Source organism: Prionailurus bengalensis, chromosome A3, assembly GCF_016509475.1.
Source record: "Prionailurus bengalensis isolate Pbe53 chromosome A3, Fcat_Pben_1.1_paternal_pri, whole genome shotgun sequence".
Taxonomy (NCBI): Eukaryota; Metazoa; Chordata; class Mammalia; order Carnivora; family Felidae; genus Prionailurus; species Prionailurus bengalensis.
The window spans coordinates 121063376-121079764 of record NC_057354.1 but is presented as its reverse complement, the minus strand read 5'-3'; the positions used below and the strand labels follow the sequence as shown (position 1 = coordinate 121079764).

At 37.2% G+C, this 16389-nt stretch overlaps 1 protein-coding gene across 8 annotated transcripts in view; it reads left to right on the top strand.

Annotated features, from left to right (window-relative positions):
- Positions 1-16389, top strand: part of NCOA1 (nuclear receptor coactivator 1) — a 241570-nt gene that overhangs the window by 152303 nt on the left and 72878 nt on the right. For all 8 annotated transcript variants that reach the window (XM_043604407.1, XM_043604405.1, XM_043604408.1 and 5 more), the window contains 2 exons: positions 5521-5687; positions 11406-11503. In XM_043604407.1, the coding sequence (XP_043460342.1) occupies positions 5521-5687; positions 11406-11503 (265 nt within the window). The remainder of the gene's footprint in view (positions 1-5520; positions 5688-11405; positions 11504-16389) is intronic.

Below are 16389 nucleotides of genomic sequence, written 5' to 3'. Positions count from 1 at the left end.
AGTATTTTTTAATATTTTATCATATTTGTATAGTCTTATTTGAATAAGGTAGTAAAATGATTATTACATTGATTTGTCTGCAATTAATTTCTCCATTTTTAATAATTATATATGAACTGGTGAGTAATACGGAATGTTTATAAGTATACATATGATACAATACTGTATACTGTATATATTTTTCTAGAGTATACTTTTTCCAGCATGCATCTTGAGATATAAATATATATAGATTCAGTTCTTTCACCTTTTTTTTTTTTTTTAATTTTTTTTTTCAACATTTATTTATTTTGGGGACAGAGAGAGACAGAGCATGAATGGGGGAGGGGCAGAGAGAGAGGGAGACACAGAATCGGAAACAGGCTCCAGGCTCTGAGCCATCAGCCCAGAGCCCGACGCGGGGCTCGAACTCACGGGCCGCAAGATCGTGACCTGGCTGAAGTCAGACGCTTAACCGACTGCGCCACCCAGGCGCCCCAGTTCTTTCACCTTTTGATTAAATGTTGTAAGACAGGAATGTATCCCATTTGAAAAATCCATTTCCCTATAAACAACCTTTCTGTTAGAAATTTTTGCTCTTACAACTAGTACTACAGCGAAGGAACATCGTCATATGCACCTCCCTACTTTATTTTTGTTTGTTTATTTTTGATTTAAATTCATGTTAGTTAACATACAGTGTAGCATCAGTTTCCACACCTCCTACTTGATATGTGAGAGTTTCTTTGGGATCTGTATTCATCTTTATGTTAACTAGGTCACCACCACATTGCTCTTCAAATAACAAGCATTGGGAGTTCTTTTTTTCTCACACCCTTACCCACACTGTCCTCTCCTCACTGTAAGTCTCCCAACTTGATGAGTGTGGGGTTACAGTTTGAAGTATATTTCGCTGATAACCAGATAAATTGATTTTGATTTTTGTTTTCCTCTTCTGTGAATTTCCTGGGTATATCTTTTGCCCATATTCCTGCTGGGTTGTTTTCCTTTTCCTTTTTATTTATAAGAGTTTTTTTAAATTTTCTGTGTACTACTCTTTTTTGCTTATATTTGATGTAAATATCTTTCTTCTGGTCTGTTTAACTGTTTTTGAAATCCGTTGACATACCTTGGAACCTTCAGTTTTCATGTGTCAAGCTCTTGGGGGTCTCGTGGAAGAATTTTTTTCCCTCTACTTCAAGGCCTTAAACATATTTTTACATATTTACATATTACATACATATGTGTATTTAGAGTTTTAATTAATGTAGAATTTGATTTGCATATGATATAATGTGGGGAACTAATTTTATTTTTTCCCATGTAGAACATAAGTGGTTATGGCCCTATCCTTTCTCTGCTTTTGTGCTGTTACCTTTATCATAGATCCAGTTCCTGTGTAGATAGGGATCTGGTTCTGAACTTTCTTATGACAATCACCTTGATATCTGTTGAGGCAAGTCATTCTTTGTTATTTTTCAAAATTGTTTTCCCTATTCTTGTCCCTTTACCTGTCCATTCAGATTTTTAAATCAGGTTTTTAAATTTTCCCCTGAAGAAAAATACTCCTGAGATTTGGATTAGAATGTCATTTAGTTTTATAGATTAAATTGGAAGAGAATTGACATTTTTATTTTCTAGACTCCAGATTCCCGAGTGTTCTTATTTGTGAATATAAAGGCTATTCACATATTCAGGTCTTCACTGTTCTTTGGTAGTAGTTCATTATTTTCCCCTTTAAACAACTAGCCCATCTTTAGTTAGATATATTCCAGGGTCCCACAGAATTTTTATTGCTTTTGGAAATGGTATAATTTTGTCTATTGCATCTTCTAACTGACAGCTTTTCATATATAGGATTTGGGATTATTGGTCTCCTATGCATCCATTGTTCTAAACTTTCTTATTTGTTTTATGGCTTATCTGTAGATCTTTGATTTTTTTATACATACATAATCATGTCATGACAAATATCAAAAAGTGAATATATTTTTTCTTCTTAGATGTTTTAAAGATAATAATCTTTGTATGTCTGCTTTCAAAATATTTGAAAACATTACTTCCTTCAGGTTTGTAAGTATGGGCTTCAGTTTCAATTGGCATTTTTGATATGGTAAAGTAAAACTTCGTGATTTTGAAACTGATTGAGTTTGTGTATGAATACCACCTTGTAATGCTTCTTTTGGTTTTGTTATTATCTGCTGTCTCTTTGGACAGATTCTGAACTCATTAATCATAAAGAGAATATGTTAGACCTCAGGATATTGCCAGCCCTTTGTACAAGAGCCCTGATAGAGTTTCTTAGTAATTGATGCCTCGTATCTCTTCCTATTACCTCTTCTCCATTCTTTAACTGTACTAGGAGAATGGGGATTAAAATGCCAGTCTCAAAACGCTGGGTAGCTATGCCTTGTGCTTGTTTAATATTTCTAATTCAGCTCAACAAGTGCTTTATTTAGTGCCCACTATTCAACCAGCATGGTGTGCATGACGTTACAAGGATATAAGCAAAGTGAGTCATGTTTTCTATCTTCAGGGAGCTTACAAATCTTGTCATGCCACTCATTCTTCTTCTTAAACCCTTCTGGGCTTCCCCTCGCCCTGAAAAAAATAATCATAACCAAAACATTTGTTATGTAGGTAACATTTACTGAACTAAAAGTATATGCCAGCAACTTTGCCAAACATTTTACATTTAACATCTTTTTTAATCCTCACTAAATTCTAAGAGATAATTAATGTCATCACCCCTGTTTTGCAGATAAAGAAATTGAAGCTGAGAGAAGTTAAATTGCTGTTAAGCAACTTGTCCAGGGTTACATAGCTAATAAATGACTGAGGAAATTTGAACTTGTGCTTTTAAGCAATACATCATGCTCTTTATCATGGTGTATGGAAGAGCCCTCATGATGTGGCTTGGAACTCATCTCCTGCCCTTCTGTTTCTTATCTGTAGTTGAGCCATACTGAACTACTTATTGATCCTTTAACTTGACATTTTCATTCTCATATTACACCTTTGAAAAAGCTGGGTTTTGTTTGTCTGCCTCCCCTGCCCTGAAACCAATCCCTGTCTACCACCAGGTTGGGACATCTCATTGCCTCAGTGTAGGTGCGATCCGGATGAACTTCTATAGTATTAACAGTCTTGTCACATAGTGTTGTAATGACTCTTTTTCTTTATTCTCACACTAATTAGGGCTACACCTAACTTACCCCTGGATCCCCAGGACATAGTGCGTGGCTGTCTGGCATGCAATAAGTTTAGGACCATTTGTTGAAAAAGCTAGTAAGTTGAAGGAAAAAGATACGTTAGTTAATTCATAGCATGATTAACTAGCATGTGTGCAATGTCATGGAAGTCGAGTGGGCTGGTGAGAAGTGTAAGTGGCTAAAGTAATAAAGGAAGCCTTCTTTTCCATTAAGGTAGAATTTTTTGGTCATGTCCGCCCCTCCTTCAGTTTTGACTTTGTTTAAATATATCTGCTCTCATTTTCTGTCCTTGCTTATTAGTTACTTCGTTTCGTGGTGATTTTCCTAGTCTCCTTCTTAAGTCATTTTATAGACAACTCAGCATTTCAGTATTTTTAGCTTCTTGCTTCCTCTGTCAACTCTGTCTATCCTGCCATTCTAGCACTTTCTTTTATTCTACAGTGGTGTCAGGCACTTCAGTTTTACGTAAAACTTAATGTCAGAAGCAGATTTTGGAGTTCCACTACGTGAATCCAATTTACTTGTGTTAGAATCTAGACCCCTAGATTTAAACAGATCATACTTTAGACTGAATCTACAAAATAAGTCTAGTATGACTTAGTTTCTCTAAGGTAAAATCAGGTGTCCTCTAAAACACTATCAAGTTGCAGAGATGGAGTTCTCGGAAACCTTGAATATGTCATTTTCTTCATGCCTTTGGTTTCAATGCCTTTGTGTGAAGTTTGTCAGAATATCTTGCTCCATGTACTTTCTGTGGAAATTGTAAGATAAAGTTTTACTAAATAAAGTGGGACTAATTCCTTAATAATGAAAGGCTTTACAGATAAAGATAAAGGATGATTGTTAAAGTTTCAAAATTTGGTTTTGTTCTGGGATGTGTACCATGTTGTAGTATTTTGTTTTTTGTGGTTAAATACATTTGATTGGCTGACTTGGTTCTTTTCAACTTACTATGTTGCTATGGAAATGCTATTGCTTTTATAGTTTTGTATTATGAAAAGTAAGTGGTATTTTAATTGTTGCCAATTATGAGCTTTTTATTTTTCTTAATTTTTTTTAAAAAAAATTTTTCTTTAACATTTATTTTTGGGACAGAGAGAGAGCATGAACAGGGGAGGGTCAGAGAAAGAGGGAGACACAGAATCTAAAACAGGCTCCAGGCTCTGAGCTGTCAGCACAGAGCCCGACGCGGGGCTCGAACCCATGGACCGTGAGATCATGACCTGAGCCGAAGTCGGACGCTCAACCGACTGAGCCACCCAGGCGCCCCAATTATGAGCTTTTTAAAAAGCAACTAATCTTGCCCTCTTTTCACCTCCTTTTTTTTTTTTTTTTTTTTTTTTTTTACCACTTTTCTACCATCACACCAGATGATTTTGGTTGCTGCTTATAAAACAAAGAGTTATTTGTGGCCAATCTTCCTTATTATGTTAATTTGATAATGGAAAAACTCATTTCAAAGTAATACTTCACTATCTTTGCATGTATTACATAAAATAAGTTGCCTAATGATCTGGCTAATTAAACCAGGGGGAAAGACTGGAAAACAAAACTGAACAGTATTCATTCAGTACCTTTGATTGAATGTAAAGTGCTAGCTGGTTGCACTGTTATCCTTTGTTCTCGTAATTTTGCTTCAAGATAAATCAAAATTGATTTTATTTATCACATGTATGAGAACTTATAAATAGATGTCTTCTTTTTTGTAGAATGAAGTTGTATACAAAAGACATTGTTCTCTGTACCTTTGTCTCATAATTGATTATTATTCTTTTTCTTTTACTTTTTGGATGGATGCTCTTTTCTTTTTGATGAGGACCAACTAATGGTCTAGTTATGATAAGAATCAAGTGTTTATCAGATTTCTTTCAGTAACAAAAAAATTAAGAAAGTTTATCAGATTTCAAAGTATAACTTATTTGAACTCTAGTATAGTCTGCACTGCTTAATTTATAACAAAGTTATTTGAAAAATCAGATTTTCTAATTCAAGGAATTATTGTTTAGAATATAAAGTAAATTCCAAATGCAGTGAGTGTAAGTACTTTCTGCTTCCTTTTAATATCTAACATTTTGTTGGGAAATATTTGATGTATTTACATCATTGAGGAAATACATATATGATGGCAGTCACTCTCTTTATGTATTTTTGGCCAGAATTGTTTTCTGTACTTTGGTATTGTGAATTTAAGTTGTTTTCAAAATCGGACTTTATATTCTGGATAAAATTATGGATCTCTATAAATATGTAAATATTAAGTACTTGATCAAAGAGGGAAGTATCGTGGTAGAAATGTACACTAACTGGTTTTTCTTTGTGTAACAAACAGCACTGAAAAGAGGCGCAGGGAACAAGAAAATAAATATTTAGAAGAACTAGCTGAGTTACTGTCTGCCAACATCAGTGACATTGACAGTTTGAGTGTAAAGCCAGACAAATGCAAGATTTTGAAGAAGACAGTCGATCAGATACAGCTAATGAAGAGAATGGAACAAGGTAAAAAAAAAAAAAAACCAAAAACAAAAACCATGGTTGTGTGCTTTGTTATGAAGACCTTTATAATAGGTGATTTTATTATTTTTATTAAGAAATTGCATTGAATTTCATAATGTTATTAAAGAAACATTTTCGTATAGACGGTCTTTATTTTAGAAAGTGAATCTGAGAGGTTTCTTGTTACAAAAACATGGCTTATTAATTTAACTTGAACACTGGTTGCCTTGGGAGGTTATGAAACCTGGTATCTAAGGGAATTGAGTCAAGAGATCTAAGTTGTGGGGTCAGACCTGAAGCTCTGGCATAGTGTTGAAAGACAGTGCCTCAGTGGTAGGAAAATCCCTCCATCTGAATAATAAGCTTGTCTCTGCCGGGGCTCTGGGCATGGGAAACAGTCTCTTCTGGGAAAACCCTGATTTTGTTTTACGACTCATATTTATACTGTCCATATTTACTGGGGACCTCATGCCAGAAAACCCCTAGCAAAGAATTAAAGCAGACACACAGGCAGAGCGCTTTGGAGGAAAACTCTCACACCTGATAATGGAAAAACTCATTTCAAAGTAATACTTCACTGTCTTTGCATGTATTACATAAAACAAGTTGCCTGATGATCTGGCTAATTAAACCAGGGGTAAAGACTGGAAAACAAAACTGAACAGTATTCATAACTTTTGGAACTTAAAATCGGGATAACTGAAATAAACTTTGCCTCTTTACTTTGTTTTCTACTTTTTGCCTACTCTCTGCCTAACCATTCTAGGCACACTCTGCCTCAGGTCTTGGCACTTTCTTCTCCCTTTGTCTGGAATGTTCTTTCTCAGATGTACACAAGGCTCATTCCCTCACCTCTTTTGTGCCTTTTTTCAAATATTTCTTCGCAATGAACTTGTCTGTAACTATCCTATCTAATACACTCTCTCTCTAATACACACACTCTCTACATCTTCCTTGATTTATTTTCCCCACAGTGTTTTTTTACATCTAACATATGTTTTATTTGTTTATTGTCAGCTTACTCCCACTAGAGCTCCATGAGGGTGAGGATTTTTGTTTGTTCATCATTGTGCCCTCATACCCAAAACAGTTCCTGGTTATATAGTAGACTTTCAGGGAATATTTGTTGAATAAATATTTTAAGGGTTGAAAGATAATGTGAAGAAATCTCTTAGAAAGTAAAAATAAAAAGACAAGTAGTGGAAGACAAGGGAAAGGTGGGAAGTGTATAGGAATAGTTCAGGAGGTGTAACATATTAATTTCAGAAAAAGAGAACAGACCAAATAAAGGGAGGAAATTATAAGAGTAATAATACAAAACCAAAACAAAACACTTCTCAGAATTAGAAAGATGTGGGTTTCCAGATTGAAAGCACTCATATAGTGCCCAGCGCAACGAATAAAAAGAAAGGGAGAAAAACCTCACACCAATGCACAATTTTCAGACACCAGAGAGAAAAAAAACAAGGGAAAGAAAAAATAGACACATACCAGATTCGGAGTGTATCCTAAATAACAATACTGAATGAGAATTCTTTTCTTAAGAAATGTTTATTTATCTATTTTGAGAAAGAGAGGGAGAGTGCACACAAGCAGGAGAGGGGCAGAAAGAGGGAGGGAGGGAGAGAGAGAGAGGAAGGGAGGGAGGGAGGGAGAGAGAGGGAGGGAGGGAGAATATGAATCTCAAGCAGGCCCCATGCCACCAGCATAGAGCCTGCTGTGGAGATCAAACTCACAAACTGTGAGAGCATGACCAGAGCCAAAACCAAGAGTCAGACACTTAACCAACTGAGCCACCCAGGTGCCCTGAGAATTCTAAATCTGGAATTCTGTGTGAATCCAAATGAAGTGTAAGTGCAAAATAAAGACATTTTCAGACATTTAAAGCCTCAGTTCAAAAGTTATCTTCTGTGTACTTTTTCCAGAAATATCTATCAAAACCACCATAGCAAACCAAGAAAGAAAGGCATAGGATCTTAATCCAGGGAAACCATGGAATCTTAACAGAAGAAAGGTGTACCCTTGTGCATCAACCTAAAAACATAGCTAGTGGATAGAGGTCTCCAGGACAAATGTTTCCATGGGGAAAAAATGGAACAGAGAATCAGAGGACTGACTAATTAAGAGGAAAATTTCATTTCGGGGGGGGGGGGGGAAGTTTAGGGATGAGTTGAACTTAAAAAGACTAAAACGCAAAATAGGAGAAATGTAAATGATAGCACACACCTTGTCTCGTTTGTGAACTTTATTTATGTGGCCACAGGAGCATAGATATTAAATACTGATTGCCCTAGAGATTGTAACTATATTGGGAGGATGGAAGGAGGGAGAAATGTGTGGGTAGAAGGTTGATGTAAGTTAAAGTCTTACTTTTCATGATAGCGTGCCAATAAATTATGTCTATCATGGACATAATCAAGATCTAGCAAATAAACATGGGATTGAGAAATACAGAATGTATAGTTAGGATACAGGCTAGGCTACTGTAACAAGAGACCCAAAGTGCAGCAGCTTTAACAAGATAATCTAGGGATGTGTCAGAGGTTGTGATTGATTTCATCTTTTTTTCTGTGCCATTCCTATTGCCATTTTCCACGTGGCTAAACATGGCTCACCGGTCCACATCCCAGCTGACAAAAAGGGGAAAGAAGAAAATGGGGAGGCATGCTTCTTTTCCTTTTAAGGACAAGACCCAGAAATTGCACGTCGCTTCTTTTCACATTCCTTGAGCCAGAAACTAGGTCACATAGCCACTCCCGCCTTAGGTTTTGCCTGAAATTTTAGATGTTTTGCTTTTCACACATAGTTATTTAATTTACTTGGACTTGATGGTTGGTGTTTTTTGAAAAACCTGTTTAAAAACCAAAAACCTGTCTTAATGTTATAAACACATGAATTGATGAAGGAAGTACATCTTAGAACTAAATGAGAAACTTCTGTACCATAATAATCAAAAGGTAAATAACCCAGTTAATAGATGGACAAAGGCTCTGAATACCTCTCAAAGACATATAAATGACTAATAAGCACAGGAAAAATATGTGCATATCGTTGCCATCAGAGAAATGCAAATCAAAACCACAGTGAAGTACCAGGATGGCTGCACACAAAAAAGACAGATAAGTGTTGGTGACGATGGGAGAAATCGGAACCCCCATACACTGCTGGTAGGAAAGTAAAATAAAATTGTGCAGCCACTTTGGAAAACAGTCCAGTAGTTCCACAAAATGTTAAGCATTGAGGTACAGTACCACCCAGCAATTCCATTTGTAGGTATATACCCAAGACAAAGGAAAACCTAGGTCCACACAAAAACTTGCACACAAATGTTCGCAGCAGCATTATTCATAAATAGCCGAAAGGTAAACAACCCGTGTATCTATCGGCTGACCAATGGATAAGTTAAACAAGGTATATTTATATAATGGCATATTATCTGGCAGAAAAAAAAGGAATGAAGTACTGACAGTGCCTTGAAAGCACACGAAGCAAAAGAAGCCAGTCACAAGGGACCATGTGTTGTATGACTCCATTTATACTAAATGTCCAGAATAGGCAAATCCACAGAGACAGAAAGTAGATTGGTGGTTGCTTAGGGCTTGGGAGCATTGGGAAAATGGGGGGTGACTGCTCAAGGGTACAAAGTTTCTTTTTGGGTTGATGAATATGTTCTAAAATGTATTATAATGTTGGTTGCATAACCCTGTGAATGTACTAAAAACCATTGAATTGAATGCTTTATTTTTTTTTTTAATGTTTATTTTTGAGAGACGGAGAGTGAGTGGGGAAGGGGCATAAAGAGAAGGGGACAGTGAGCTCTGTGCTGACAGCAGACAGTCCTGTGCGGGGCTTGAACTCACAAACCGCCACATCATGACCTGTGCTGAAGGACGCTTAACCGACTGAGCCACCCAGGCACCCCTGAATTGTATGCCTTAAATGCATGAATAGCATGCTATGTGAATTGTGAATCAGTAAAGCTGTTGTTATAAACACTATATGAAATGACACTTTACACCCAATAGATTCACACACACAAATTTTTTTTAATGCTGATATCAATTGTCAGTGAGGATGCATAAAAACAAAAACCCTTGAATGTTACGAGTGGTACATTCTCTTTAGAGAGCAATTTGTCAAACTTAGTAATGTCGAAAATACATAGACCCTATGAACCGGCAACTTCACTTTTAGTGTTTACCCTCAAGAAACTGTCACACATGTACAAAAGAGGAAGTACTGAAAATAGTTTATTACAGCACTGTGTGTGGTAGTCAAAGGTCTGTCAGTAGTGGCTTAGGAAATCTACTAACTGTGGGTTAGTCACATGATATATACCATCTCAAATGAATGAATCAGATCTACATCAGTGTGCTTAAATCTCAAACATAATATTGAGTGGAAACACTAAGTTGGAGAAGTCCATATATACTTATGTAAACTTTAAAACACAAAACAGTAGGGGTGCCTGAGTGGCTCAGTCAGTTGAGAGTCTGACTTCGGCTCAGGTCATGATCTCACAGTTCTTGCTGCTGTCAGCAGGAAACCTGCTTTGGATCCTCTGTCCCCCTCTCTCTCTGCCACTCCCCCCCTGGTGCTCTCTATCTCAAAAATAAACATTAAAAAAAAAATAAAAGGTGATCTATTGTTCAAGAAATCATACATGTGTACTTAAGTAATAAAAAACAGGCCTAGAAATTATTATACTGACCTCAGAATACTAGTTATTTCTGAAAAGAGACAGAGAAGGAATAGTAGCAGAGTGTTCTATTTGCAGCATTTTATTTTTTAAAGAAGGAAGGACGTGGAGCAAATGTTAACATCCGTGAAAAATGAATGGTGGCTATGTGATGTATGCTATGTCATTTCCTGTATTTTTTGGAATATATGAAATATTTCATATTTAATTGTTTTAAGATTTTTTTTATTTGTAAGTAGTCCCTACACCCAACATGGGGCTCAAACTTACAACCCCTAGATCAAGAGTCACATGCTCCTGAGCCAGCCAGGCGCCCCTGAAATATGTTACACATTAAAGTAAAAAAATGAGCCTCTATATTCAATGATACCAAATTTGGTTTTTGGCTAACTAACTCACTAGTTTGACAGATTGGAAACTTATTTAAGTATGGTGCTGTTTGAAGATGATGGATGGCTTTTCCAACATCACTGCACAAAAGAATTTCAGATCATTTAGTAGTTACACAGTTTTATCAATCAGATCATCATGACAGGAATGTGAAAGGTAAGCTAATTCATGCAGGCTCACAAAAGGAAAAAGCATTTCTTCACTCTCTTTTCAATGGCAGTTGATCAAATCAGAAGAGGAAAAAGAAAAATGGAGGAAATCATCATTCTTTTACAGTTCACTCATTTCTTAAAAACTTTTGGTGTAGACTTTTTCAAAAGGCTTTATATTTATACCATTTTCCCCGTTGTTGGAACATTGGACTTGATAGGTCAGAATTCAAATTATCCTGCTGCCACTTATTAGTTATGTGATTGTGACACATTACTTAACCTTTGTGAACCTCAATTTTGTCAATTGAATATACATATAAAGTGAATATCATTAAGATTAAATAATGTTGTCAATAAATATCGCCTAGATAATAAGTAAATGTTATTTGAATCTTAAATTAGGTGAATCTGTGTCTTTGTAACTTGCCAATATGGAAATGAGCCCTTTTGGATGCATGACTTTTTGTTTCTTTATTATAGAGAAATCAACAACTGATGATGAAGTGCAGAAATCAGACATCTCATCGAGCAGTCAAGGAGTGATAGAAAAGGAATCCTTGGGACCTCTTCTGTTGGAGGTAGCTGTTCTCATTGATTTAGAAAGGGATCAAAATCTTTGTTCCAAGATAATTTGGTTTTTTCTCTTTTATACCTTACGTCAGATTAATAAATTATAAAACAAAGTAAGTTTTAAAGAACCTTTAATAATTATTTTGTAACCTATTTTGACAGTTGTTGCTGTTTCAGAATGAAATGTGAATAATGAATATGAGAAATTTTCATAAAGGCATTCTATATAGTCAGATGGAAAACCGAAGCCTACCGTATGGCTTTGCCACTCATTTCTGGGGTGGTTTGGACTAGTCGGGAGTATAAAACATTAGAATTATTTAGCTCACTAGTGCTATCTATATGTCTGTAGAATTTCACTTTTGAGTGAGGGGATGCGTCACTTTATTGCAGTAGGTGTTTTCCTGAAAAGTTTCGTGACTAAAATTTTCAAATGTTTACGTAAACACTGTATGAGAACTTACTATTTTAATGCCCCTCTACCGAACTTTTTGAAGAACTTTTAAACTTGAATTGTTTTGTAATTACTGTGTAATTTTCACCTCAGCTTTTCCTATCTAACCTTCACTCCCTTTGTCTTCAGCGTAGATGTCTTGTTTCCAAGCAGGCCCATCACCTTCAGTGATCCCTCTCACACATGAATGTTTAAGAACACATGTGCGGACACACTCATTCCCCACAGAGTAAATAGAAACTGGGTAGAAACAATTACCATCTGAGCGTGTGCATACACGTATAACTGGGAGAGGGGAGGGTAACCACATGTGGTAGAGTCTGATGTTTTCTTTGTCCCCTCTTCACATCCTGTTACATTGACTGCATGACACATGACCATGTTTTGGAAACGGTACTGTAACATATGAAAATGTGATGGTGGAATCTGGTGGCGAACGTACAGATGTTAGCTACAGAATTCTTTCAACTTTGCTATAGTTTGAAATTTTAAAATATAAGCTATTAGAGGAAAAGACATTAAAGAAAGAAGAGCACTTTCAGCTCATTTCCAGCTTCCGCCCCGTCTCTTGCCCCTGCTTGGCACCTTTCACACCACTTGGTACACTTGGGCCCTTCCTGGAGCCCTGACCTGTCTTAGCATTTACTGCTCCTCTTCTCCACCCTGCAGGGGGTTGGTCTTTTCATAACTTGTAGCTTCTGTGTGTGGGTTCTGTCTGCCTTCTTAGTGCCCTAGCCTCAGGACTCCCTTCAATTCATTAAATATTTTATTAAATTTATTTTCTGCATATAACGTCTTCTGAGATACTGCTAAGTACAAGATATACAGATTCTTGAGATTCCTGGGGTTCCTGTAGGAAAATGGTAATCATTGAAATCCTAGCTTCACCTCACGTTCTTCAGAAACCTCAGAGATCAACAACGAGAACAAGTGGATTGTTAACAAACTGAACATAGCACAGCTGGAGACAGAATATTGCTACTGCTACTTTAATTTAGATAAACACTCACCATTGCCGTGTGAGAAAAGTCCACGATGCTTTAACATGAAGAGAAAATGACAGGAAAACATCCATTCGAAGCTGGTATAAAAAGAAAACAAAGTAGGAATATTTCTTTTAGCTGATGAAATTATTACCCTGAAAATCACTATGAATCAAAGGAAAACCGTACCATAGCATCACATGAATTAGATGTCATTAGGCAAACATTTTCAAATATGAAAAAGCGCATCAAGTTAGAAATTCTGAAACCTCAGAATAGAAATGTATTTAGGTTTTGACTTCAAGGAGCTAATAATATTTTTATTTATGGGCTATAGATAACATGAAACAGACTGCAAAATAGAATTGCTGACTTTCACAGACTTCAGGGTCGCCTTCATTGACAATCTTTTCTGGACCTTCTTTTGTATCCTCTGACCCCATCCTCATCATCTCAAACTTTATAGAGTCTAATCCAGGGCAGCTAAGAGAAGTGAAAAGTCACCATGAGACTGTCCATTGGTTCATTCAGGCTGAGTCTGGAGCTGCACTATTCAGTAAGATAGCTGTTAGTCAGACATGGCTGTTCAAAGCTAAATAAAATAAAAAATTCAGTGCTTCAGGAGCACGTGGGTGCCTCAGTCTGTTGAGCGTCCAACTCTTGATTTTCGCTCAACTCATGATCTCAGGGTCATGGGATTGAGCCTTCTTTTGGGCTCCACGTTGAGCATGGAGCCTGCTTAAGATTCTCTCTCTCTTCCTCGTTCTCTTTCTCATTCTCTTTCTCTCTCTCTTCCTCTTTCTCCTATTCTCCCCCTCTCTCTCTCTCCCTCCCTTTGCCCCTCTTTCCTGCTCGCCTGCTTACCTATTCTCTCTGTCTCTAAAAAAATAAATATATATATGTATATATGCATGTATATATGTATTTTTTCCCCAATGCTTCAATCTCACCAGCCACATTTATTTTTTTTTATGTTTATTTATTTTTGAGAAAAACACAGAGTGCAAGCGGGGGAGGGGCAGAGAGAGAGGGAGACACAGAATCCAAAGCAGGCTCCAGGCTCTGAGCTGTCAGCACAGAGCCCGATGTGGGGCTCAAACTCAAGAACTGCAAGATTATGACCTGAGCCCAAGTCAGACACTTAACCAGTTATCCCACCCAGGTGCCCCGTCACCAGCCACATTTGAAGTGCTCAGTGCCCATATGTCGTCAGTGACTATTGTATTGGACACACAGATATAGAACTTACCTGTCATTACAGAAAGTTCTCTTTGGCAACATTGGTCTGGAGGGACTTGCTTAGAGGAAGGTGTGCAGATCTAAAAAGTAACCAAATATTTACAATTCTATTAGGAACTCTCACCATACTGTTATTCCCTCCCCTCCCCCTTTCAAACATAAAGGAGCATGAGTTAAGAATGAAGATACTGGAGGTAATTTCTTCACATTTAAAGGGAGAGTGGTATTAGCCTTTATTTATTCAACAGATATTTATTGTTTGCCACACAGTAAGTATTCCTCCATTTTTTACTGTCCTCATTGTCCATTGCCCTTTGCTATCTAAGTTCCTCTGCCTCCTGTTCACAGCTCTGCATTATCTGACCGTAGCTTCTTATCTCCAGCTGCTTCCCAAGAAAAATTCAGTTTTAGTCATGGAGGTCTCCCTATACCTTACCCACACACTCAGGCCTCCTTACCTCACTTTGTGCCATTCCCTCCATTGCCGTGTGCTTCCTGACACCGTTCACCACCCAGTGCCGTTTTCTTAAAACTCTTCCTATTGCCTCATTGCCAGAACTATCTCTGTTCTTCTCTGGCTACTCCTCAGCCTCTTCCTCAGATTTCTCTTTCGTAGCCTGACTCTTAAATGCTAGCATCCTTCAGCGTTCTGGCCTTGGCTCTTTTCCCTTTTTTTTTTTTATTCTGTGCACGTTTCCCAAGCAGTTTCATCTATGCCTATGTCCATGTGATGTATTCATGTATGTGTGCATACATGTAAGTATGTATAAATTATCAATTAGGATTCTCTGATTTCAAGCAATAGACCCCAATTCTGCCCAAATCAAGCAAATGTGAATTTATCAGAGTGCTATTTGGGTATCCCAGAACGATGCTTGGCAGTGAGATGAAACCAAGTCATCTTAAGGAGGCTAATAATCAGATACTGTACGAATGGTCTCTTAGAAAGACCCATCTGGGCAGTACCTTGCTGGTACAGGTGAATGCATTCCAGCTATGTTCGATCTTTCTGTAATTCTCCTGGAGATTCCCATTTAGGTTGGAAGTCTCCCAGTGGTCTGATTAAGAATCTCACAAGACTTTGTTTAATTGGGAAGAAGTAACTCCCCAAAGGAAATCAGATATTCTGTGGAAGGGGAAGAGATGATTATAGTTAAGACAAAATAAACAAAAAGCCAGATGATACTGTATGTACCTGTAAATTGCTAATGTCTGCCTTAAGCTCAGATCTCTCTTCAGTTTCTCTTACATTCTATCTTGCTGCCTTTTGAACATCTCCATCTGAATGTTCCTTAGTCATTTCAAATATAACATTTCTGGGGCTGGCTCAGTCAGTTAAGCGTCTGACTCTTGATTTCAGCTCAGATCATGATCTCACGGTTTGTTGGATCGAGCCCTGTGTCAGGCTCTGTGCTGACAGCATGGAACCTGCTTGGGATTCTCTCTCTCTCCCTCTCTCCACCCCTTCCCAACTTGTGTGCATTCTCTCTCTCAAAATAAATAAACTTTAAAAAAAAGGAAAATATTTTTTTAAAGAAACAAATATAATATTTCTAAAACTAAATTTATGACTTGTCCCTTTATCTTCTGCCTAAAAATAAAGGGGGGAAAAGTCAGTAATAAAGACTAGATTTCTTTACTCCTTGAGTCCACTTCCTCAGGGAAAGGCACCTATCTACCAGAACCCTTATTACATCATTAATGGGGAATCGCCCAAAATACTCATTCCCACAGCTGTTAGAGGTCTCCAAATGCTGTTTGTTTTGCCTGTGTCAAATTCTCTTCCTTCTCTTCCACTGCCATTGCCTTAATTCAGGCTCGGGTTTGAACTGAAGTATCACAATAGCATTGCAACTGTTCTGGCTTCCAATCTGCATGCCACACCCACTTCCAGAAAGATCTTTGAAAAAGCAGACCACATCACTCGCATGCTTAAAACATTGCCTTCAAGAAAATGCCCATTGCCTTTAGAATAAATTCCTTTTTTTTTTTTTTTTTTTTTTGCTTTCCTTGAAGATTAAAAAAAAAAAAAAGTTTTGCTATTGTACATAACACATATATAACAAGTGCTGTATACAGGGTGATTTTTTTTGTTTTTAACCTCTAAGCCGGTTCCTGTGTTTGAATGTCCTTTCCACCTGAGTTACTACTCTGTGTCTTTCAAGACTTCGCTCAAGTGTAAGTGTGGCCTTCTCCCTGGAAACTTTACCAGTGACAG